This window comes from Dromiciops gliroides, chromosome 5 (genome assembly GCF_019393635.1).
Source record: "Dromiciops gliroides isolate mDroGli1 chromosome 5, mDroGli1.pri, whole genome shotgun sequence".
Lineage (NCBI taxonomy): Eukaryota > Metazoa > Chordata > Mammalia > Microbiotheria > Microbiotheriidae > Dromiciops > Dromiciops gliroides.
The window spans coordinates 113,469,314-113,495,025 of NC_057865.1; the positions used below are offsets into that span (position 1 = coordinate 113,469,314).

The 25,712-nt window shown below is 37.2% G+C and overlaps 1 protein-coding gene across 3 annotated transcripts in view; it reads left to right on the forward strand.

Annotated features, from left to right (window-relative positions):
- The window catches only part of CHCHD3 (coiled-coil-helix-coiled-coil-helix domain containing 3), a 341,349-nt gene that overhangs the window by 308,985 nt on the left and 6,652 nt on the right, over nt 1-25,712 (forward strand). For all 3 annotated transcript variants that reach the window (XM_043968935.1, XM_043968936.1, XM_043968937.1), the window contains one exon: nt 17,041-17,176. In XM_043968935.1, the coding sequence (XP_043824870.1) occupies nt 17,041-17,176 (136 nt within the window). The remainder of the gene's footprint in view (nt 1-17,040; nt 17,177-25,712) is intronic.

Consider the following 25,712-nt stretch of genomic DNA (forward strand, 5'->3'; position numbering starts at 1 on the left):
ATATTATCTCCTTACAATAAGCCTAAGAGGTAGGTGCTATATTATTTCCATTTTACAGATGAGGAGACTCAGCCAGAATAAGGTTAAATGGGGCAGCTAGGTGGTGCAGTGGATAGAGCACTGGCCCTGGAGTCAGAAGGACCTGAGTTCAAATGTGGCCTCAGACACTTAATACTTAACAAGCTGTGTGACCCTGGGCAATTGCCTCACCAAAAAAAAACCCAAACCAAACCAGAATAAGGTTAAGTGACTTGCTCAGGGTCACCCAGCTAGGATGTGTCTGTATTCCAACCCAGGTTTTTCTTGCTCCAATTCCAAAACTTTATGTAATACACCGCCCAGGTGTTTTACAGTTGCAAATCACTTTATACACCAATGCAGATACTGACTCTTGGGGGGGGGGGCACGTGAGGGTTAAGTAATTTGCCCAGGGTCACATAGCTAGTAAGTGTCAAGTGTCTGAGGCTGAATTTGAACTCAGATCCTCCTGGATTCAGGGGCAGTGCTTTATCCATTGCGCCACCTAGCTGCTCCCATACAGTGACTCTTAATGACATATCAAGTTAGTTTGTATAGCAAACAATTTTGCAGATGTCATATGGCTCTGAGTGGCACTTAAAGCAGTTTGAGTAGCGCCTAATGTACTTTTTACATATACTCAAAAGAACTTCACTTTTATTTCCTTTTTTCACTCCTCTGTTTTCATGTTATTACTTTAGTAGCATGGCTTAATAGAACACTAAGAGTCTGAGTCAGAACTCGGGAGTTTTAGTTTCTACTCTGCCACCTACCACCTAGCCATGTGACCTTGGGCAAATCTCACTAACTCTCTTATGTGTGAAAATGAGGGGGTTGTATGAGATTGGTTCATTAATTCAGCCAGTATTTAATGAATGTATGTCTGTGTGAGATACCATACTTGTCACGATGTAAGTACAAATAATAAAATGTTAAGCCTTTTGAATTAGCTCTTTATCAATGTCCCCTCATCTACTGCTAAGGCTTAACAATGACACATAAAACTCCTCAACCCTGTTATTAGTACTTGGGTTGCTAGTCAAGGTGCTGCTGCTGCTGCTGCTGCTGCTGCTGCTGCTGCTGCTGCTACTGCTGCTGCTGCTGCTGCTGCTGCTGCTGCTGCTGCTGCTGCTGGTAGTGGTTGTTCCAAGAAAATCTTCCTCCCTGAGAGAGATGCTTTGGAAGCAGCAATAGTGGTGGTGGCATGAAATTCTTTATGCAATAACAGACATCCAAGTACTCTATTGATGTGGGAGTCATTCCTGAATCTGTAAAATAGTTAGACTGGCTGTATACTACTCTTAGTGCATGTGTTACAGCAAGAATCAGAATTAATACACAATTAGAGGACAGAATAGAACTTATATAAGGGCTGGCATGTAGTTAAAATAGTTCTAACCCAATCTGTTTAAGGGAGTTAGTGGCACTCCCAAATGAGAACTAGTTAGAGGAAGAAAAATTATACCAATTATGACCATTTGAAACAAATCTAACCGATGTGAGTCAGTTACCATAACAAAAGAAACCAAAACGACTTAGAAGCTGCCACAGTCAGCAAACGTGATTTTCTTGCCAACTGGAAAGATATGGAAACCAAGGGCAGCACCAATTTGTGGTCATAGGTGGAAGATGGTGTGTAAGACAATGAGCTGTCACTTCATGAAACAGTAAATAGCAGCGGAGGAACAAATAAGTTTAAAGACAGCTTGGCAGAAGACCTAGCTAAACCATGTCATTCCAAGGGCATTAAAGGAAGAACCTGACAATCTGAGGACTTTTTTTTATAACTAACTCTTTTCATCATCGATATAAATGAAGTGTCACTTAACATTACACTTCTACTTCAGGGCATGTGAATAACACTGAAGAAAACAAAGACAGGGTAAGCAATTAGATCATATCAAGAACACACTGTGGTCCATCCTGGAGAGAATACAATTTTTGTGGGCATGAAAAGATTGAGTCTCAAGATATATGAAAGAGGGAAGGTTACCCAAAATGTCCCCACCAAAAGACCCCTCAGGCCTTATTTTGCCACCAAAAATGAACCATGAGAATATTAATTCCTGGCCTACACAACTATTACTAAGCTGTAAGATAACTCTGCTTTTCTTAATGCAGCCACAGAGTACCTTCGTTTTTCTAGGCTAGCAAAGCTCACTGTTGATTCCTCCTTAGCTTGTGGTATAATAAAACCAGATCCTTTTTAGACAAAGGTGTTTTTATAATGCAAGTGTAAAACTTAACATTTTTATCTACTCATTTTCTTCATATTAGAGTTAACCCACTGTTCAAACATGCCAGGATCTCCTTTTTAATATTTCTTAATATCATTTGTTTTTACGTTATCTACATGTCCCACTGTTTTTCTTCCACAACTCTCCCAGAAAATCATCCTTTATAATAAATTTATTTTTCAAAAGAAAAAAATTAAATCAACAATACTTAACCAGTATATTAAGGAACTAATGTTATATATGGTATTCTAACAGCCATGGTTTTCACTTCTGAAAAGAATCTTGTTGGGGGTAGGGGGCAGGCTTCTCTTCCCTGCTTTGTAGCTGATATATTGGTCATTATAATTTTAAAGTCTTCATTTCCAGTTGTTTGGTTGTGATGGTTCTTTCCATTTATATTGGTGTAGTCATTGACTATTGTTTTCCTGATAATACTTATTTTACTTCACAGTAGTGCATATGTTTTCCTATGTTCCCAATATTCATAGTTTTCGTTACCTCCATATTTGTTTTCAATTTATTGTGGTGTATGGCATGAGACACTGGTCTAAACATAATTTTTGCCAAACTAATTTCCAGTTTTCTGAGCAGTTCTTGTCAGTAAGGAGCTTAAATCTAGATAATTTATGTTTTTAGATTTATCAAACACTGAATTATTAAGTTCAGTACCAAATGGCATTTGGTGATTATTGCTTTGTTAGAGAGTTTCAGGTCTAAAAGTGTTATTTCAGCCCTAACTTTTTCCCATGATTTTCCTTGACCTTTTCCAGATCTTTCATTTCTCTTGTTGAATTTTGTTATAAAATATCTGTCATAGTTTGATATTGGCACAGCCCATCCATGAGCATTAAATTGTCCTCCAGTTATTTAAGATGTTCATTTCATTAAGAAATATCTTGTAATTTTATACCTATACATGTCTTGAATGTGCTTTGGTAGTTAGAGTCTCAGATATTTTATGCATTTTGCAATTATTCTCAATGGCACTTGTCTACTGCTTCCTCCTTTATTTTGTTATTGCTAAATAGAAATGAAATTTATTTTTGTTGGTTTCTTTTTAGCCTGTAGTTTTACTGAGCTATTGTCTTTATTTATTTTCTTTATCATTTTCTTTACTCATTTTCATGCATTAAAAAAATTCATTAGGAAGTAGGGATAGTTTTGACTTCTCTTTAAATATAAATTCATGCCATTAGGTTTTTTTTCTTGTCTTAATTCTAGAAATTCTAACAATAGCAATATCAAATAACAGGAAAGGGAAGCATTTTTGCTTTACTCCTATATTTATTGAGAAAGCTTCTAGTGTATCTCCATTGCATTTAGTATTAGCTTTTGGTTTTAAATACTCTCTATGCCTATATTTTGTAGTTTTTAGTACACTAGAATGTTATATTTTGTCAAAAGTGTTTCATGCAATCAATTTGCACAGTCATGTCTTTGACATGTTTGCTTATTTGTTTTTAAACAGGACTAATTATATTCATTGTTTTCCTTGATCAAATGTTTGTTTTCCTATAACTTTCTATATTTACCAAGGTTTTCTTTTAAACTTCTGAATAGCTATTTATATGCACTAATGCTTTCAGTCAATAATAGTCTTTGATTTATCCTTCCTTGGTTTGAGTATTAGAACTATTTGTGTCTTATAGAAGGAATTTGGTAGGTTGCTTTCTCAGTGTTTTGAAATTACTTTGTGTTAATGTTATTTTTATATATATATATATATATATATATATATATATATATAAAACCTATATCAGATTACCTGTTGTCTAGGGGAAGAGTGGGGGGAGGGAGGGAGGGAGAAAAATCTGAAATTGGAAAGCTTGTATAAACAAAAGTTGAGAACTATCTTTACAGGGAAAAAAATAAATAAAATACTTTATTAAAAAAAGAAAATAGTTTGTGTAGTATAGGCATTAATCATTCTTTACAAGTTTTATAGAATTCTTATATAAATTCATCTAGATTAGAGGGTTTTTTTCTTTTCAGTTCATTTTCTAGTATTCCGTTTCGTTTTCTAAAATTGAATTATTTAAGATCTCTAGTGTTCTGTCCATATGGATATATTATATTTTTGTAGGAAATTGTTTCTTTTGAATTTTTCAATTTTGTTGGCATTTAAACTATAATAAATTCTTTTTCTCAGGTTTTGTGTTTTTATATTCATTTTTATTTCATTATTTTTATTTTCCTTCCTCTAAAATATTAAATTGGCTAAAAACATCAGTTTTTTTGTTGTTGTTTTCAAAGAAGTATCTTTTAGAATTTTTTCGCTAACCAGGCTTAGGAAAGACTTCATGGAACATAACATTTTATAAGTTTTTTTGGTTTCCAATTTTTCTTCTAATTTTCAAGGTTTCATCTCTTGTGCTTTTTAAATTTTTTGTTGTGGCATTTACATTTTTTACTTTAAAATCCAGTTCATTAATTCCTTCTCTCTGTCTCTTTTTTCTTTTCGGTTGCATGTTTTTAAGGATATAATTTTTCCTCTAATTTAGGTTTTTGTCAGAGAATTTAGTATGTTACCTCATCATCAGTCTTTTATGTTATTATTTCTTGAATTTATTTTTTTATTCACTTGTTTGGAATTTCATTATTAAATTTCCATTAATATTTGTATCTTTTGCTAGTCCTCCCTGAATTGATTACTATTTTTACTGTTGTTGCCTACAAAGAATATACTAAATATTTCTGCTTTTTAACATTTATTTGAAATTTCTTTATGCCTTAATTTGTGACATTTTAATAAAAGTGCTCTAGGGGTAGCTAGGTGGCACAGTGGATAAAGCACTGGCCCTGGATTCAGGAAGACCTAAGTTCAAATCCAGCATCACACTTGACATTTACTAGCTGTGTGACCCTGGGCAAGTCACTTAACCCCCATTGCCCTGCCCCCCCCCAAAAAAAAGTAATAAACATTTTTTTAAAGTGCTCTGTACTGCTGAGAATTATTAATATATATAGACATACATTCATATATATATATACACACATAGATATACATATATGTGTGTGGTGGTGTTTGAGCTCACAGAGCTTCCCCCAAAAAAAATAAAAAATAAAAAAAGGTCTTGGAGACCACAGGTCCCCAGACCACATTTTTACAACCATTGGACCACAAAAATATATAGAGGAAGGAAGGAGTAGGACAAGATCAAGGAATAGCCAGTAGTTTAGGTCGGCTCTTGCTGTAGTCTATGATGGAGTATAGATAAAAAGGGTAGAAAGGTACTACTGCATGATATTTCAATTTCAAGCTTTAAATGCTCTTGTCTCTATGACTTCTCATAAGCAGTCCCTATGCTACATTCCATGAAGCCTTCCCCAAGGGCTCTGGCTGGTGAATAACCCAGTTAGTGAAAAAAATATCAATTTTGCAACCAGAGAACATGGGCCACAAATTGGTCACTTGTTTACCTGTGTTGCATTGGATAAATCACTTAACCTGCCTGAGTCTCTGTTTCTTTATCTGTAAAATGCAAGATTGAACCTTATGACCCCTGAAGACCCTTCCACTTTTAAATCTATGATGCATAAATCTTACTCTGGTCTCCACAACTAATAATAGCTGACAGGTATATAGTGCTTTACAAAATTCTCACATGACCCTCACTATTAGACTGTAAATTGGGTAATACAAGTATTATCTTCATTTTACTGTTGAATAAGCAGTTTAACCCAAATACTAAGCGGCGGTCCCAGCAGCATCTAGCATCCTTCTTCCTGCCCTGCAGCCTTCTACATAAGGGGGTAGCTGTGCTTGTGTCTTAAGTCCTGCTTCACCACAGCTACATTTGGTGGTCAGAACGTTTTCTCCTTCAGTCAGACATAGAAGATATAGAGAACACAGAGGAATCTCAGCTCTCCTCCTTGTATTAAGAGTACTTAGCACCCTCTTGGTACAGAAAGGGGAAACCAGGATGATTTTTCCTTTCACACATCACAGGAAGTCAGCCAATTTGAATTTCTTTCAGTAAGTAGAGGTGTAGACCCATGCGCTTTTTTCATCTGTCGAGTATTAATTACTTTTAAAATATAGTGGAAAGAATATCAGGGAAAGTAATGTAACAAGTTCTCTACAGCTTCTTAAAATGCTTAAAATTGAGCTTTAACCTTGTTTTTTAGAATGTCACAGTTCACCTTGAGGTATGTGACAGTTTTGAAATTTTTTAAATTAAGCTGTTCTTGACTTATCTGAGTACTAAAAGCACTCTCTTAAATTTGATCACAGCAGGGAAGAGGAAGGGACATGGGGATGTATTTTTATGCTTAAGTAACTTAAGTGAAATTTCACTAAATTTCTTCCCTTCCTCAGTGCTACTCCCTCCCTCCCCCCAACCACTACCCCAGTAAATCAGTTCTGAGCTAAGAAGTACCATGAGAAATTCATCCCCAAAGGTAATTCTCCTAACAAATTATAAGCACGTAAAAATAGGATCTTGACATAAAAGTGCCTCCTGGACCCTAATTCTACATAGACTGAGGACCAGACAGTTTAGCTTACAAGTAGTAAGATTCTGTTTTATTTACAGTAGCTCATTCTCACTGGGTTATTGGTGATAATTATATGTAACAGTACATAGTGGGAAAATCGATTTTTTAGTGCGTATTTAAAGTGTATCTTAGAGATTTTAATTTACCTCACTCATATTTAGCACTTCTCTCCCCTCTGCCCCAGAAGGGCACAAATTATGTATATTTACTGCCAACCATTCTTTACCTGTTTTTTTTTGTTTTGTTTTTACTAATTATGACTTGTTGCTAACTTGTTCAGCATTACAGAGGTACATATCAACTCCAGACTTTTGTTTTTCGCTCCTTTCTGAAAGATCCTAACGTATCAGGCATAGTAAGGGGAGATGAAAATAACAAGGAAGAAAAGTAATCTACTTAGAACTGCTCTTTGGATACATGAATACAAGGTATTGCTGCAACATATATTTCTATCCATACTCATTTATTTTTTAAAAAATTTTTTTCCAGTGAGGCAATTGGGGTTAAGTGACTTGCCCAGGGTCACACAGTTAGTAAGTGTCAAGTGTCTGAGGCTGGATTTGAACTCAGGTTCTCCTGAATCCAGGGCTGGTGCTTTATCTACTACGCCACCTAGCCGCCCCCATACTCTTTTTTTATTTTTTTTTTCCAGCACACGTGGTGCTCTTTATTGAGGCTCGCACGGTGGCTGCAGCATACACTAAGGCACTTTTCTTATATAAAAAATGGGCTCATTTATTTTTAAGAAGAAAGTTCCTTGGATTTGATTTACCCTAAATTCAGTGTTAATATTCTCTAGGCATTCCAGGCAAATAGTTAACCTAACCAGTCAAGTGGGATTAAATGCCATACTTTCACTAATAAATTATCCCATCCTGGACTAAAACCCTTATAAAGATGTCTCAAATGACAATACTTTGACTTGTCAGATTACTTGCTTTTGCTCAAACATTGATTTCATATCCATTGGGATTTCAAATTTGACATTTTGGGCTCTGGACATCTGTTCTTTCCACTACTCATTTATTTGTTGAAAGGACAAGAATATTTCTTCATATACTATGATCATTTCGTAACTGAGGGTTGGTTTTCCAGACACTTAAATATTTTTTAAGCTTTAATTTGCTTGAACAAAATTTTGAGAACCTACTGTGTGCAAGACACTCTGCATTCTTTCTGGATGCATAACACTTTTTCAAAAATTAACAGTGTGCCCTTCACTATAGAGATTTTTTTTGTTTTACCTTTTTTTTTTTTTTTTAAGTGAGGCAATTGGGGTTAAGTGACTTGCCCAGGGTCACACCGCTAATATGTGTCAAGTGTCTGAGGCCGGATTTGAACTCAGGTCCTCCTGAATCCAGGGCTGATGTTCTATCCACTGTGCCATCTAGCTGCCCCCACTATAGAGATTTTAAAAACTATATTAGTACTCCAGCGAATATTGATAATTTTAATTATAGCATCATTATCTGACATTTCTTAAACAATAACAATATTCTTAGTATTTTTTTTTAATTTACAGTCCATACTCAGAAAGTTTTCTGTCTCTGTAACAGATTAAAGCTACTTCATAATATATGTCAATGTTTATATTTTATTTTACACTTACTTTTCTCTTTAAACTTCACCTTCGATTTAAAGTACTGTATTTTAGCTGTTGAATCTTACTTGCTGATATTCCATTAGGTTGGAGAAATATTTTCACAGAACTCAATTATTTTTGTGTTAATTTTGGGTTCTTAATAAGTCTTAATCTATGTGTATTAAACATTAACCACCCATCCTTCTTTGTCCTTAAGCCACTTTATGATTATTAGTTCATACTTCTAAATATACTTTCTGCAAATCTGTGATATATATAATTAGAGTTGAGAAATCTGAAATGCAGGGACAATAGCCCATTGAAAATTGAAATAGATGCAGTCTACAATAAAAGAGTTGTTTTATTTGTACTATACAAAGTGACTGATACAATAGATATATTTTTTAATGATCTGATAGTTCCTCACACCTAACTACATTTGGTATGGCTAGGATCCCTTAGATTAAGATTTTATACCATCATTGAACTTGTTAGTTCAGTAACATATTAGGCTTTTATTCATTAAAAAAATTCATAAATCTGTGCATTGAGACATTGCTTGAATACATGCCTAATTTTAACAAGATTATTCTGGTTTTAAGACTTTTATTTCATATCCTTTTAAACACTGAGGATTTGGGAATGTTTTCTTGTTTATAGATTTTCTTTTTGATCACTTTTGTCTTGTGGCATCTCGCTATGCCAGGGGTTTTATTTCTCTCTCAAAAAAGTAAATAGCTGATATTTATATAGATCGTTATAAAAATATTTTGCATATATTATTTCATTGTTACTTATATAAAACAGTTTACATGTTATCTCATTTGACCACAGTAACCTGTGAAGTAACAGAATGTGAATATTCTTATCTTAATTTTAAAGGAAGGAAACAGTCAAAGAAGTTACTTGCCCCAGGTCATAGAACCAGTAAGCAACAGATACCAGATTTAAGTCCTCCAACTTCAAATACAGTGCTCTTGCCACTATACCTCAGTTGCTTCTGATGTTATCCCTTCAAGGATTGTGATTCATGGAATGAAATTATGTATAATCTGTTGGCCCTTTGGTCAGAGCTGAGTTTCTTACTAAATTTGCACTTGGGTAGCTTTTTCCACTCCATTGCTTTAGAATCAAAATCATTGGAGGTAACAGTTTAAGAGCCTTAAGTGATTGATTCATTTGACAGTGAAGCTGAATGAATTGTATTCAGGGTCACCACAAGAAGCCCTGAAATGTTTCTTTCCATTTTGATATTATAATGACAAAAAAAAATAATTTTGGCTTTCATGATTTAGCAACCAGCTTTTATTGGGAAAGCTGCTTTCATTTTCATTTATCAGAAATAAATTACAGACCACAAAAGAATGTAGATGAAAACAAGAAAGCAGTCCTTTCTCTCTCCTTTTCTGAAATATATGGCCTCCAAAGTATAATTGTGAACTTGGATTTTGGTCCACATAGAAGAAGTGTCCATCCTAGAAATTGTTACCAACTGTTAGAATATTTTAAAAAATAGATCACTGAGTTGAATTTGTTTCCAGACTTTATAGTGGTTAGAATGAAATTGCTCATATTACTCTAAGAAAAGAGTACTAGAATATCCTCAGTTTTGAAGGTGACAGAAATGTTTGTAGATTTCTAGTATGCGCACTCATTTCTACTTAGCTACTTTGTATTTCTTATCCTAAAAGATAAGATAAATCCACTGAACATATTATCACCTATTTCAAAATACTGGCTATAGTTCCTTATAATTCTTTTCAACACACACACACAAACAACTTGTTCAGTGGGCTTACAATCTAATGAATCGGTCACAGAAATATAAAGTATGTAGACATTTACATTCCTCAGGTGATGAGTTAAAACTAAGATTAAACCCCTTGCCTTGAAAAAAATCTGATTAGCCTGTATAACTTCTAGGCCTTCTATGCATGTGTGCCTACTTTTCCTATATATTAGGTAGAATTGTACCAGAAAACCTGATCCTCAAGAATCACATTGTTGGACCCTGATCAGAACATCAGGTTTCTCCATTCAGCATGACCATTTTCATTTTTTTGGTATGTCATTATAGTATCTATAGAACTCTTTTCTGCGGTCCAGATATAAAAAATAAAGAATCTTTTTTGTGTGAACCTACACTTCTGTTGAATAGTTTTTGTGTTCTCAAGCCAAGAAACAGGATACTCTTCAGAAGTTGTGACTGCTAACTCATTTACATTAAATGTATTCTTTGGAACTCTTAATATAGAGAAAGTTGTTAAGGAATAGCTATCTCTGTATTTTTTTTCTCCTTCCAAAGTCACTGTGTTATTCTTGCTGTCTGCCATTTATGTTAGTTATACTGAAAAGATAAGAAGTTTCCTCAAAATGCAATGCTTAAACATGCTCCAAAAACCTTTCTAAGATAAAAGGTATAGGAGTATACAGGGAAACCAGCAGTGAACACTGAAACCAGTCAGCAGAGTGTAACTATTACAGGAGTATTTTAGACAAGAGATCAGAAGAACAACTATCATATAGCTTGATTTAGGCCAAGAAAATTCCAAAGATTATCAACACTTGGATATATATATTTTCATATAGTCTTCCCTTTAAGTGACCATACAATATTGCCATTACCTCATAATACCTACCCCACCTTTTACCAAATCAAGGCCACCATTGGATAATATATTTTAGTTGGTTGTACCCTTTGGGGCCCAACACTTCCTTTGGGAAGCCTCTTCCACAATCACAGAGAAGACACCAGTCTCTAGCTCTAAGTTTTACCAGGATAGCTAAGCAATACCCATGAGTGCCATCTACATTCCAATGGTGGATTGGGGCAGTGGGGAGTGGGATTGGATTAAGAAAAAAAAATACAAGAAAAAGAAGACAGAGGGGAGAAGAGGAGATATATAGATTTAGATGCACACACATACATATACAATACACTTACAGTACATTGGGTTTTTCTACCCCTGGTCCAATAGATTTTTACCTCTAGAAGTTTTAAATGATATTCTAGGCAAAATTTTACCATTTTTATATTGGTTGTAAGCTTTAGAGATCCTCTGATCTAGAGTTTCCTAACCTGGAGTCCATGAATTTATCTTCTCTCTCTCTCTCTCTCTCTCTCTCTCTCTCTCTCTCTCTCTCGCTCTCTCTCTCTCTCACACACACACACACACACACACACACACACACACACACACACACACACACACACGATTTATATTATCTATTAAAATGCTTTATGTAAAAACTCTGTGTAACAACTATATTATGATTATATTTCAACATAGTTTAATTCCTCTCTAAACCAATGCTTTATTTTTTATGTCTAAAAAACATGATTCTCTGAAAGGTTCACTGTATTGCCAACTGTACGTGACACAAAAAAAGTTAAAACCCCTGATCTAGTCTACCCTTTTTCATTTTTGCAATTGAAGAAATTGAGGCCCAGAAAGTTAATTGGTTACACCAAACACCAATTCCTTTTTATTAAATGTTACATTTTTCTGACCAAGGCGTTTTCCCCCTTCTTCTGTTCTTTAGCATAAAGGTAATTTCTCTAAATTTGTATTTCATCTCTTTTTCTCTTATATTTGTCATTCTAGCTGCTTTACCAATGTCAAATCTTTTTTAACCTGAAAAACTATATTTTTTTAAAGTGTTCCTTAAAGCAAAGGTTGAATTTTTCTTCCAAGGTGTCCTGACATTCTCCCTATTGTTATTTTTCTCTAGTAGTAGCTTTCTACATCAGCAAGAATGAAAGTATTCAATAAAAATCAATTGCTGATGATATGGACAGTTTACCATAATGAGTATTGGAAGCTTCTTTGAAACTCTTTCTTGAATGGAAGGTGCCATGGCCTGTGTTTTATGGCCTTCTAATGTTAGACTATAATCTCATTTAGCTTTTTCCCAAAGTGAAAACAGTGCATTAGGGCATCGTAACAGGCATCCCAGATCAATACTAAAGCAGAGCCTTTCCCTCACACACTAAGCCAGGCAGATGTCCAGGGTGTGCGCCAGCCGCTGGGGGACATTTAGGTGAGTTTCCACCCTTTTATTCCTTACCCCTATCCCCACTTCCAGTCATCAATACCAGATCGAAGTATACAAAGATGAGTCTATGTGTAAATACTTAGAACATAAGTGATCAACAAACGGGACATCAAGAAACCTGAAAGAGAAACATAATTGACTTGGGGATAATAAAAGTGTATTTTGACACATTTGAAATTATTACTAACATATGAGCTCTAATGGCGCAACTCAGTAAATGCTTTCTTCTAAAAGTACCTCATTCAAAGGTACTTTATTCTATAAAGTACCTTATTCAAAGACTTTTTGTTATTAAACGAATTAGGATAGATAGGTGAATGGTATACATCTCCTCTGTGATATCTAATTATGTGGCAATCTATGTCATACAGTCTTCTCCACTGTGGTCCTTAGAAGGGATAAATAGCACTTTTGTCCAGCGTTTTTTATTCCATCTTTTCCCATAATCTAATTTATATCCTGGTGAGATTACCAAGTTATATCCCTGGGTTAAAAATGACCTGGTTTTCTTGTTGTGAGTTCTCAGAGCAGTTAGTTACATATTTGCAACACAGTGTTACACTCTTGTTCATAATTTATTTGCTATGGCATAAAGGGTGTTAGACTTGGGATCATAATACCTAAGTTTGAGTCTGGGTTCTGATACTAACAGTGTGATTGTTAGCAACCCAAGGGATCTCAAAGGGCAGAGTATAAACCCAGAAGTATTCTCTTTACAGTATTGTGAGGGTTTGTTTGGTTTGGGGTGGTTTTTTTTTGTTTTTGTTTTTTGTGGGGCAGTGAGGGTTAAGTGACTTGCCCAGAATCACACAGCTAGTGAGTGTCAAGTGTCTGAGGCCAGATTTGAACTCAGGTCCTCCTGAATCAAGGGCCAGTGCTTTATCCACTGTGCTACCTAGCTGCCCCCTCTCTCTACAGTATTATGGCAAGTAGTTATCTTAGACAGCCTTGGGTTAAAGACCTGCACTGAGGGCAAATCCACCTTCTCTTAAGGTTTTCTATTCTGCTTTTGGATAGCACTAGTAAATAGGATTTTTGTTTTTTAACTTTGGTTGAGTTTAAATTTACCTCTCAGCATCTTTCCTCTCAGTTTTCTCAGGACTCAAGCAGAGTAAGTCTAATATTTTTTCCACCTGACAGTCCTTCGAATATGTGGACTGCGTTCATGCCACTCTCCCACTCCATTCTGAGTTCTCTTCTGCTGACCAAACACCTCCAGTCCATTCAACTGACTATCAGAGAGATAGAGATAGGAAGAGTTAAGAGGAAGAAAAGAGGAGAGAGTTAAGTGCTTGCTAAGTGCTGGGGATTCAAAGAGAAACAAGCTTGTGTTTTACTGGGAGAAGATCCACATAAAGGAACACTGGGAAGGGGGGAACCTAAATGGGGTCTTGGTAAGGAGAAGGGAAGAAGTTTGTGTGGAAGTCTGGATTATAGAAAAAGAAGACAAAAGGAGCAGCTGGTGGCGCAGTGGATAAAGCACCAACCCAGAATTCAGGAGGACCTGAGTTCAAATCTGGCCTCAGACACTAGACACTTACTAGCTGTGGGACCCTGGACAAGTCACTTAACCCTCATCGCCCTGCAAAAAAAGAAAAAAATTAAATTAAATTTAAAAGAAGGCAAAAGGCTCACCTCTCAGAGTTGGGGAGCCAGGCATGGAGTCGTAGCACCCAAAACTGAACAGAGTATTCCAGATGTAAAGTGTAGGCAAACTACAGTAGTCCTGTCACCATTCTGGACACCATGCATTTCTAAATGTAGCCTAAAATCCCATTTGTGGTTTGGGTGGCCCTGCTACATTGTTGATTCATATTGAGGTTTGTAGTCCATTACAATCCTCAGGTCTTTTTCACAGAAATGGTTGCCTAGCCACACGTCTCCTATCTTTTGCTTAGGAAATTAAGTTTTTTGAGTCAAGGTGTAGGAATTTATATTAAACTCAAATGAAAGGTTTAAATAAAGTTCATCCTTGATCTATCATTCTAGTGATAAGATGCTTTCTGTTGAACTCCAAAGTAGACTTTGGTTATCTCAGCTTCCCTTTACAAATGCTCAAAACCCATCCATTATTAATATTTCTAGAATTTTGTTAGGAATAGAAGTCAGTCTCCTTCACCCACAGTTCACAGAATATGACCTTTATTCCTTTTTTGAAAGTCAGGATGTTTACCCTTCATTAGTCTTGCATCACATTTCCTCTTCTCCAACATCTTTTGAAGATAGCAAAAAAACAGCTTGGCAGCCATCTCTACAAGTTCTCTCAGTACCGTAGCATGTAGTTCATTTGGCCTTGGTGACTAGCATGCATTGAGAAGTGTTCTCTTCTTCTCTCCTCATTTTTCTTCAGTTTCAGGTCTATCCCTTCCAACCAAAAGATCATTTTCCTAAGAAGGCAAAGAGGAGGAAAAAAAAAAACAAAAAAAGAGTTTAGTTGTTCTCACTGTTAGCCATTGTTACTACCTTTCCATCTCCAAGCAGCAATTATTCCCCTCCTTTGGACCTCTTTGCTCCAGAGTACCTTCCCGAAAGTCCTTTTTGTAGCCCTTAGCATTTAGGCTTAAATCACTGCAAGCCTTAGTACTGTTGATACTATTCTTACCAGATTCTTCTAGATGTATGAGTGACTACCTGACCTTGCTTCCATCCTCCATACATGCCTTGAAAGAACAATCTGAGCTGACCACTTCCTGTGGAGCCACAGTGGTCTCTTTAGGTAGCTCTTCCCTTTCCTTCTCCACCAGAAAAATTTCAACGTACATCATTAGAATTTCATTCTTGAGAATTCCTGTCCCTTTTGACTGACTTCCTCTGTAGAATACCTTCTTACCTGTCATTTCTTGTATCTTCAGTTGCTTTGTCTGATTAAAAAAAAAAGTCAGGAAGCAGGAGGAAGATGTCTCTCAGAGGGAGATAGTAATACTTGTACTACTAGCTCATAGGATTGTTGTGGGGAAAGCACTTCATAAAATGAACAATATCTCACATAATTCTGAGTTATTAATGAGAAATAGGATTTAGTATGATCATGTTGTGTACTTCAATGCTTTAAAGCCCAGCTGACTTTTTTTTTTTGGTGGGGCAATGGGGGTTAAGTGACTTGCCCAGGGTCGCACAGCTAGTAAGTGTCAAGTGTCTGAACCCAGATTTGAACTCGGATCCTCCTGAATTCAGGGCCCGTGTTTTATCCACTGGGCTACCTAGCTCCCCACCCCACCCCATCCCCCAGCTGTCTTCTTTTAAATGCTGATGTTCTTGATAGGGGATTAGAGAAATCAATATCCAGAAAAGGTCACAGATATTTGAACTTTATAATTTCAAAGAAGGTAAACTCCATGAATTAGGTTTAAAGTCATTTTTGAGTGACTGACGAAGCTGAATAACAGGAGTATTGGTAATGTTGCATAAAATTGTGGAAACTTCCCCCACTTCTAGCTGTATATCTAATGTCTGAAGAAAGAATCATGGAATGAATTCCCTTAAGAAACAGTGTGCTTCTCATTTCACTTTCCTACCCTAGGAAAATGTGTAATAGCCTAGTGCATTTGGGTAAAAGTCATTGGGGATACAAATTAGCACCTAAGGATTTCCTTGTTGATGAGAAATTGTTTTCTCTCCATGTTCTCTAGGGTTTGTTTGTTTTTAACCCATTAAATTGGAAATAATGCTATTCAGAAATTATGTTTGGAGAAACCAATTTTAGATTCCAGAAGAAGACTAACATTAAAAAAAGATAAGCTCTCTATAAATAGAACAAAAACTAATTTGAAAATAATATAAATGCATACATTATGTGGCAGCATAATATAATGTATACACGTGTGTCTAACAAATCAAATCAACAAATACTGTACTGTACTGGTCTATACTCAGCTATATTTAGATGCTAGCAATAAAGACAGTCCCCATTTTCATCAGTTTCTTCCAGAAATGTGGCTTCAATTTATACAGCACATTTTAATTGACTTTGCAATTTTATGTTTATGTATGTATTTTTCATTATATCGCAGGTGTACATTATGAACTGTTAGGAAGGGGAAACCCTTTTCTGTGTTATAATGCTGTTTGTGCACTCAAGAGAACTCAAATTAAAATTATATTTGTCAAAGAGAATTTGTGATGTCTAGTTTAAATAAGTTCGACATTTTTCCCATTTCTGTGATCATAGAAGTTAGTGAGTCTCTAGTATCCAAAGTAGCTAAGAGTAAGTAGCCACTATGTAAAGGTGGTAAGTAAAACCAGTATAGGTTCAAATTCATGGGATCATAGATCTAAAGCTAGAAGGGACTTCGAATTCAACTCCTTCATTTTTCAGATGAAGAAACTAAAACCCAGCAAGGGTAAAATGACTTACCAAGGTCAGACCAAGTAGTAAGTGGCAGTGTCTTAAGTGGTGTCACTTAGTAGGATTTATTTAGTGGAAATTATCTAACTTGTCTTCACTTTGTTCTATGGAGAAACATCAATTTGAATAGGTGTTTTTCTCCGAAGATAGAATTGTGTCTTTTTGTCCAACTTTAAGACAATCACACACTCAGTGTAGTTCAATTAAAAAGAGTGTGTGTGTATGTGTGTGTGAGAGAGAGAGAGAGGGTGAATTTTTGTCTACTGAATTAAGACCAACTCATTAGTCTCTGGTTTCTTTTTCAGGCGCTATGAGACTCATCCAATTTGTGCTGATCTTCAAGCTAAAATTCTCCAATGTTATCGGGAAAACCCTCAGCAAACACTCAGCTGCTCTACTCTGGCCAACCAGTACCAGCACTGTGTCAATCATGCCAAACAGGTGAGTGTGCAGGCCTAGCCAACTTGGAAATCACAAAAATTAGGATGGAAAATGTATTTTAGATTGTCATAAAGTTCCATCCACATATTAGTAAGTTCTACACTCTGTGTTTAGACCACTCTGCTTTTCATGTAAATGTTTGCAACCTAAGGTTTCATTTTTTGACATGTTTGTGTGCTACATGGCCATCATTCCCCTTTCAATGAATTATGGTAAAAATGTGTCCTTAGCATGTAATAAATCTTGAATGAAGAAATATGTGCTCTTGGGACACCGTCCAGGACCTGTGAGTGTTTGTATCTATTGCTACATGGCAGTCAGAGGAAAGAGGCTCATAGAGATGTAGTCTCTGTTAAAATTGTTCCACCATTCTATGGAGGTCACTATAGAAATGTAGGATCTAGATATATGATATAAGGAAGATTTAAAATAGTCTTAAATGTATCTTATAAGTCATATTCTCTTATTAAACCTTCATATATCAGTCAAGTGATATTCACTGAATACATGTTTTCTCCAATTGAGGTACTTTAGTCAAGTTAATAATAAAGCCTAGAATAAACCACCTATCTTAATGGATCATGTAATTGCCTATCATGTAACTGACTTAGTTGGATTTAGATTACACTCAGATGTTGACATTATAGGAAATCTCAGTGTTTATCAGGTGAGACACTCCTGATAGCTAAATTTCTAACCCAAGCATATATAGCATTTGAGCTACACAGCATGTCTTTCTATAGCCTAATCTGCAAGGGTTATGATAATAGCACTTAGTGTAAATTTCAAACACTCTCTATATATTTGATAGGAGGAATTGGCAGTGCTGATGGGGTAGTTGGGGGTAAAATATGATCAGGCTCTTTTAGAATGGCTGTGGCATGCCTTTAAAAGGTTTTGCTTAGTGTCCATTTCTCTCTTGCTTATAGTAGCACTTGTATTAGCATTATATGAGGGATTCTTTTGTTAAAAGGTCTTTAGTGGAAGTTTGGATATTTTATCCATTGGCAACAGATTCCGATAAGCCTTTAATAAAATCCACAATGAAGCCTTTCTAACTTGATATTAGTGCCATATTGTGGACAAGGTAACTGTTGGAAAAAGTAGCTATGGAAAATTATGTTCCAGTCCCAAATATGTAAAATGCATGTGCTTGTGCCCACTTAGTCTAATTTTTAATATGGATGAAGCAGTAACTGGAAGGAAAATGTTAATATCGACTCAGCCCATCCTCCTATAAACACTTCATAGTTTTAAGAATTAATTCTTGTTCCTTTATCCAATCATAATCTTTCATTATTCCTTCTCTCTTGAGACTTTACCATTCCTAAAACTATTCTTCATCCTCACCATTATGCCCAGTCTCTCAGTATTTTCCCAGACCATCTCCCATGCTCTAGCAAAATCTCCTCTTCACCATTTCAAGGCTTTGGTGAATCAGTTCAACTCCACACTGTCCCCCTACTGTCAAATCTCTTACTCCTTCAAAGGTCCAATCTCTTTTGTGCTTTATTAGACCCCAACTCTGCAATTCTTCCTCCATCCACCTCCTTCATTCCTACTCACTGTGCTCTTGGAGGAAGCTGGAAGAAGTCACAGAGCCTTGATGTCTGGGTTCACAACATATTTAAACTGTCTAATCTGATCTGGGCCCTCCGTGTAAAAGACAGTCCTTCTACTCCTTCCAAATAGATTCTTTATCCTTCTTGCTGGAGTAGCTGTTCTTATCCTTTTCTGCTCTCCTCAGTGCTTCCATGGTATTCCCTCCCCCATCTTTAGGGTCTTCATTTCCTCTCCTCTCAGTCTCTTCTAAAACTCCACAAAGAACCGAAAGTGTTCTCTGCCGTTATCAGTAATCTTTTAATTGCCAAATTAATGACTTTTTCTTAGTCCTTATTCTTGACTTCTCTGTAGCAGCCAACATTATTGACCATCTTCTTCTATAGGTTTTCATGACATTACTCTTCCTTGATTCTCCTATTTATCTGATCACCTGTTTCTAATCTCTATTGCTGGATCTTTATCCATACCATGCCCACCGACTGTGGGTGCTCCCAAGCCTCTAGTGTGTGCTTTCTCCTTTTTTCTCTTGTATATACTCTTTCATTTGGTGATCTCATTGGCCTCCCGTTGGTTCAGTTATCGTCTTTATACACATGACTCCCAGATATGTATATGAAAGGAAGAAAAGGAGGGAGTCTTGAATGTATCACATAAGACATATTTTCTCATAAAACCTATAGCAGTGAAGTGATATTCACTAATACATTTGTTTTCTCCAGTTTAGGTTCTTCTTTTCTTAATTTCTTCCAAAAGGAAGGAAGGAAAGAGATTTATTAGGTGATTATTATGAGCAAAGCAGTGTGCAAAGTTCTGGGGATGGTTTCAGCTGCAAATTGATGGAAAGGCCCAAGGTCCTTAGGGTGCAGAGGCACAGCAGGTGGTAATACATCTTCTTTAATGTTATTTCCACTCATAAAACCATATTCATTTCTGAGGTTCAACCATTTGTAACTGCCAAAGACTTTGTTGGGGAGAACTTTATTTTTCTTGAATCTTCAGAGGAGGTGGCAGCTGCAGCTACTGCAGAAGCAGTTGTCAGGTGGCACATCTACAAGGGGTTGATTCTTTGGGTAATGGTTTCAAGGGCTAGGTTGTAGGTGGGGTTGGTGGTCTGGGGACACTGTTATTCCCTGGAGGATCTTGAATGGCCTATTAGCATCTCAAAATCAACATGAACAAAACAGAACTCCTCGCTTCTCCAAAACCTTCCCCATCTCTGAACTTATCCATGACTGTTAAGGTTACCACCAGGTTTATAATGCAGGCATCCTCCTTTATTCCTCACTGTCACTCAGCCCATCTATCTAATCAGGTGCCAAATCTTGTTTCTATCTCCACATTTCACCTATATATCCCCTTCTCTCCACTTACAGCTAGCCACCTCTCTAGCTCAAGCCCCCATTGCCTCTTGCTCAGATGATTGTAGTCATTCTAAATTGATCTCCCATCCTCAAATCTCTCCCCACTCCATTCCATCCTTCATTCAGCTGCCAAAGTAGTTTTGCTAAACTACAAAGGTCTGGCTGTGCTGCTCCTCTGCACACTAAATTCCAGTGACTCCCTCTTACCTCTAGGGTCAAATGTGAATGCCTTTCTGTGGCCTTTAGAACCTGACCCATTCCTTTCTTTCTAGCTTTATACTTCGTTTCTCTCCTTGCATTCCACAGTTTATCCATAGTGGCCTACTTAGTTATACGTTCCTCACACAGGATGCTCATCTCCTGCCTCCTTGCTTTTGTGCCTGCTGTCATTAAAGCTGGAAATGCTCTCCCTCCCCCTTCATGTCAACTTCTTAAAATCCTTCGTGGCTGAGCTCAAATGCCGCATTTTCTGTAGGAGGCCTTTCTGGCTTTCTTCACTGCTAGTACCTTTTCCTCTGAGATTACCTTCTATCTACTGTAGCCTTATCATACATATTTTATTTATTTTATATACACACACATGTATACATACATATACCTATTTGTGTACATCTTTCTCCCACTAGAATGTAAATTCTTTGAAGATGTGAATTATTCTATCTCTGTGTCTCTCTTCACCACCTCCACCCCCCACCCCTCCCCCCCAGTACTTAGCACCATGCCTGAAAAAAAATTATGTTTGGTGATGAATTAATTGATATTTGTAATATCTAAATTCACATGTCTTTCACTTTGGCCTTTTTACTTCTGTTTCATAGTGCTTTTTGGTGGGGTGGTGGGGTTTGGGGGGGGCGCTATTGTTGGTATATGTGAAGAGAACCTTCAGTTCTTTGCATTGTTTTGAGCCAGCTATCATCCAGATGACAAATACTCTTCATTTATAGGATAGGGCTTGTGAAGATGGAGTCTATGGCTGTGGAACTAAACAAAGCTGCCTGGTCCATGTTGAGATCACACATATAACCAGAACTTTATTTACACCATACTCAGACTAAGTTTATCCATTCAAGATGTAGTTATTATGGGTGAAAATGAAGGGGATTATAGCTCTGTGGGTCTCTCTTGTCAAGTATAATTTTTATTATCTTATGTTAGTATTTTTGAATATGCTTGCATGGCGTATTCATTAGGTGGAATATATGCTTTGTTAAGGCTAAAATTCTAGCTAGTCTGTCTAAAATATCTAATGAGTGGTCGCCAATAAATTATAAGCTTTAGCAAGAGTTAGACTTTTAAGCACTTATTAAGGAGAATAAGAATTTGGTAAAGAGAGAGAGAAAGGCCTACATTCATCTATCTATTAAAGGGAGAGTGCATTTCTAGCTCCACTCTCTGCCAGAGTCTACAGGAAAGAGTGAGAGTCAGAGCGCCAGCCTCCCCCTTCTTCCTCCCACCAGCAAACGTCACTTCCTGATGCCAAAGAAAAGACTCATGGTCTTGCCCTCAGAGACATTCACCTCATGGCAGAGCTTTTCTACAGTAAGTCTCGAGCAGGTGGCATCATTCCAATCATTACAGCTTACTGTATTGTTAATCAAAGGGATATACCTACTGCCCATAAAGATTTTGTCCCTTTGGATGAGCACCATTGTGATGGACAAATGGCTCTAGTAGAAAACTAAGGTTTAACAACTAGGCTCAGACTCAGAACTGGCCATTTGTGACCAAATGCTGGACATAGTAACACATACAATATGATTTTATATGGAAAGGACCTCTAAATGGCTGGTTTTCTTGAAAGTAGCAGTGGGTCTCTGATCTCCACTAATCTAAATTTTTGTGAAAGGAAAACTGAAGTAAGAAGATGGGGGGGAAAGTGGTTAAAATAGAATGAGGAGGAGAACTGAGGATCAAGTAAAACAGTGATGAGACATGACAGTGGTTAGGAAATGAGTATAAGAGAGAGTGAGAACAAAGCACTTTATCAAAGATGACAGCCTAGTAAGGGACCAGTTTATGGCTATGCTAAAATTACTGGTCTGATGTAAGAAATGTTTCATTAATGGTTGCTCTTTCCAGAAGAGAATTAATTACCTAATATTTTCAAGTTTCTCTTTTGTGAAGAGATGGTCATTCTTGGAAGTTATATTTCAGCCTTGTGACCTCAACCCTTTGGCCTTTCTTGTTAGAAAAGGATTTAGTAGTATAACAGTCACCCTTGTTCCCTGAGGCAGTTCCTCATGGGGCAAACTATCCATCTGACATTTCCTGTGAAAGCCAGAGCATATCCTGGACAACACTCAACAGTGAAACAACAACCCAACATGAAAACAGGCCATTAGGTTGTCTTGTCCATTTCTCTACCATTGTAAGAGTGTTCCCCATAGGATAATCTCAACTGCTAAATCCATTCCATGGTTAAATGACTCACATGATTGGCTTTCACGAGTTCCCTTGAGGCACTATTCTGCAGTCTTATTAGACTATTGATTTTACTGATTGGAAAATTTCTGGATATTCCTCAGCCCTAGTTTTCTTTTATTCTCTTTCATCCACTTATTCACATTTATCCTTTCTAAACCATCCTTAAACAATTCCTCATGGTTGTCATGGGAAATTTAGATTATTCTTTCCAGTGTGTTAATTCTGTATGATCATCATAAGAGTAAAAGGATTTTAAAAGATAATTACTATCTCTAGGACTGAAAACTACAGAATAACTAAAAATGATACATCATTAAGAAATGAATGTGAACATTTATTTATATATACTGGAACATATTATCCATATTAACTCTTTGGCCATCAGCTTCATAGCTTTCTTAGAGCTATCCAGAATCAATTTTTTTTTCTTTTTGCCATTAACACATTTTACCACGCTCCTATTCTATCTTATCCACGCCACACACACATGCATGCACACACACACGCACACACACACACGCACACACACACGCCTCCAATTTTCTTATTCCTTTAGTTGTCATAGAATTCAAAAACAATTTTAGAGATCCTTTAATACAGCTGCCTCCTAAAAGGATTCACATATGTGAAAACTGAGGTCCCAGGGAGGTTAAATCATTTGTCCAGGGTCATTCTGTGGTGGTAGCCAACATTTTTTCCCTATGTAGAGTGAAGTAGAATCCTGTCTCGTGAGAACTCGAACTAGAAAGAGTGGAAAGAGTATGAACCTACATTTATATTGCCTACTGTAACTCGTGATGCCCCCACTTTCCTGCTATTTACCTCTTAGTCACACACACAGAATAAAGGATTTATTGAGAATAATTCTAGGTATACCATCTAGAGGGGTAACTAGAGATTTTTTCACCCAGGGCAGTAAAAGTTGTTGGGTCAGGACATGGCATAGAGGACAGCCGAGCTATGGGTACCAAGAGAGTGGTTAACCTGTGAATTTTATCCCACATCCCCCACCCCAGCATTTTGGGAGGAAAACGGGCCCTGGGGAAAGAGCACCACAGTGCAGAGATCCTTGGGGTGGTGGCGTGGGCCAGCAGTGCCTTTCAGGATTGGCAGTAACTATGGGCATGGATCATGTTTCTCCTCCTATTTGCCTTGTGCTGCTTAAAGCTCTGATTCTGGCCCAGTTTCATCACTTGCTACCATCAGCTAGAAGATTTTTTTTTAAATCTAAGTAGACTCCTGGAGTGTGTTATGTATATTAGACTGTAGTCTTTACATTTTAAGGTGTTCTTTTTTTTTCTCTTTGTGACTGTAGGCAGAAGAGTTGTGCCTATCTATTAGTCTTTTCCATGTCCTCAAGAAGCTTCTGGTTTTCTAGATAGACCATTTATTGTATGGTAGTCACAAGGTGATGTTGATTAGAAGGATAGGAAAGTAGAAATACAATACAAATCATCTTAAGTCTAGGCTTAGTCTATATTCTATATAAAACTCACCAAAAGCCAAAGGCCACCTTTGGGGCGAGAGACCGAGTCAAGCACATGCTGTTAACCCAGAGCCGGGCGGAGTCAAACTCCAGTCTGTGTCTGTCTGTGCAGCGCAACCAGGAGACCAGCAGAGCAGGAAAAAAGGCCCTACTTCCGTTCTCTCCTTGCCTTTTAAGCTCACACCCCAGAAGTTGAGTGCTCAGCAGGCAATCTGGCATGCGTCACAGGCGGACAGGTGTGCGTAGCTCATGCTGTTGGTCTCCTCCCCAAAAGGGTGGTCCTAAAAAAAAAAACTGGCGTCTCTCCATTATCTAACCGGCTGTTAAAACTTTTTACCACAGAGAGACAGGCCTAAGGATTATTTATATGCCAAGAGTATTCAAGTTCAGATACGCTAGAACCATGGTTATCAGTGGAACTCAGAATGGGTGGGAAGTCAGGACCTAAAGATCTAAGGCACAGCACGGAATACAGGAGAGACCTTCCTCCAGTCTTTTCATTTAAGATGAAGGCCAGGTCACAAGCCAAGCAGTCAAGAATCTAATATCACACAGGTATAGGAGAAGGTCAGATCAGAGTGGCATGTTCGGTAATCAGGCAGTCTGTCAGGCCAGCTGAAACTGTCAAGCCTTGCGACAGAGCTATCCCCTGCTCTGGGTAGGAAGCCCCTTTAAGGTTTCCTGCTGGGACAGAAGGCTTCTAAGACTTGGTTAAGATAGGGCCTTGCAAGTAAGAGCAGATGAGCCACTGTAGGGAGATAGTAAATAAGTAACCTGACTCACGTAAAGAATGAAGGGTCAGAAATAAGGACAGAACTTGACATTGTATGCTGTTCTAAAGCTTTTGCCTAAGTATGTCCCTCACTTCTTTCTTTTCTAAAATATAAATGAAGCCTCCAGGATATGGTTAGCCTCTGAAATAAAAGACACTAAGATCAGAATGCATGGAGGAATTTGCCTGAGGCAGAGTTTCTGCCAAGTTTCTTTGGGCCCTGTATTTCACCTTCACTGTAACTTGGGTCCTTGAAAGACTAGAACTTCATTTCTCCCCCTCTTGAGTGTTAATATAGTCAACATAACTATTAGTAATTTTGGTTTTAGAATTTAAGCTTCCTGAAAACACTTCATCAGATTAAGCCTTAGAGTTAGAAGGGACCTTCTTGAATAAAGAAACCAGGCTTCTTCTTTTTTAAGATATGAAAAGGAGCCAAAGAGGTGAGGTAAGTTTCCCAAGGTCACAAAGTTTGTTAGTAGCAGAGGCAACACCAGAACACCTCTTCTAATTTTTTGACTGATACTCTGCATTGTAATTTATCTGAATTACATCAGGCATCTACAACATTTCAGATGCCAAGTCTTCATCTTTTGATTCTCTCCTGAAGGGGTAAGAAGAAAAGATATGGGCAACTTGCTCAAAGGTCACAGGATCTTTGAACTGGAAAGGACACTAAAGGTCATTCAGCTTCACCTGTTTATGAGGAGATAGAGACACAGAGATGTGAAGTGACCTGCCTGTGGCCCCACAAGTCATGTTGGCTGACCTTTGAACCAAAACCTTTGAATACAGCATCAGGGTCCTTCCCGCTACCACAGCTCCAGGCCCCTTGTAGCCTCATGTAGGCCCTTAGCATCCAAACTGATTCACAACCTCTCCTTATAAAATGCCAATACCATTCCCAAGTATCATACCCCAAAACTCCTC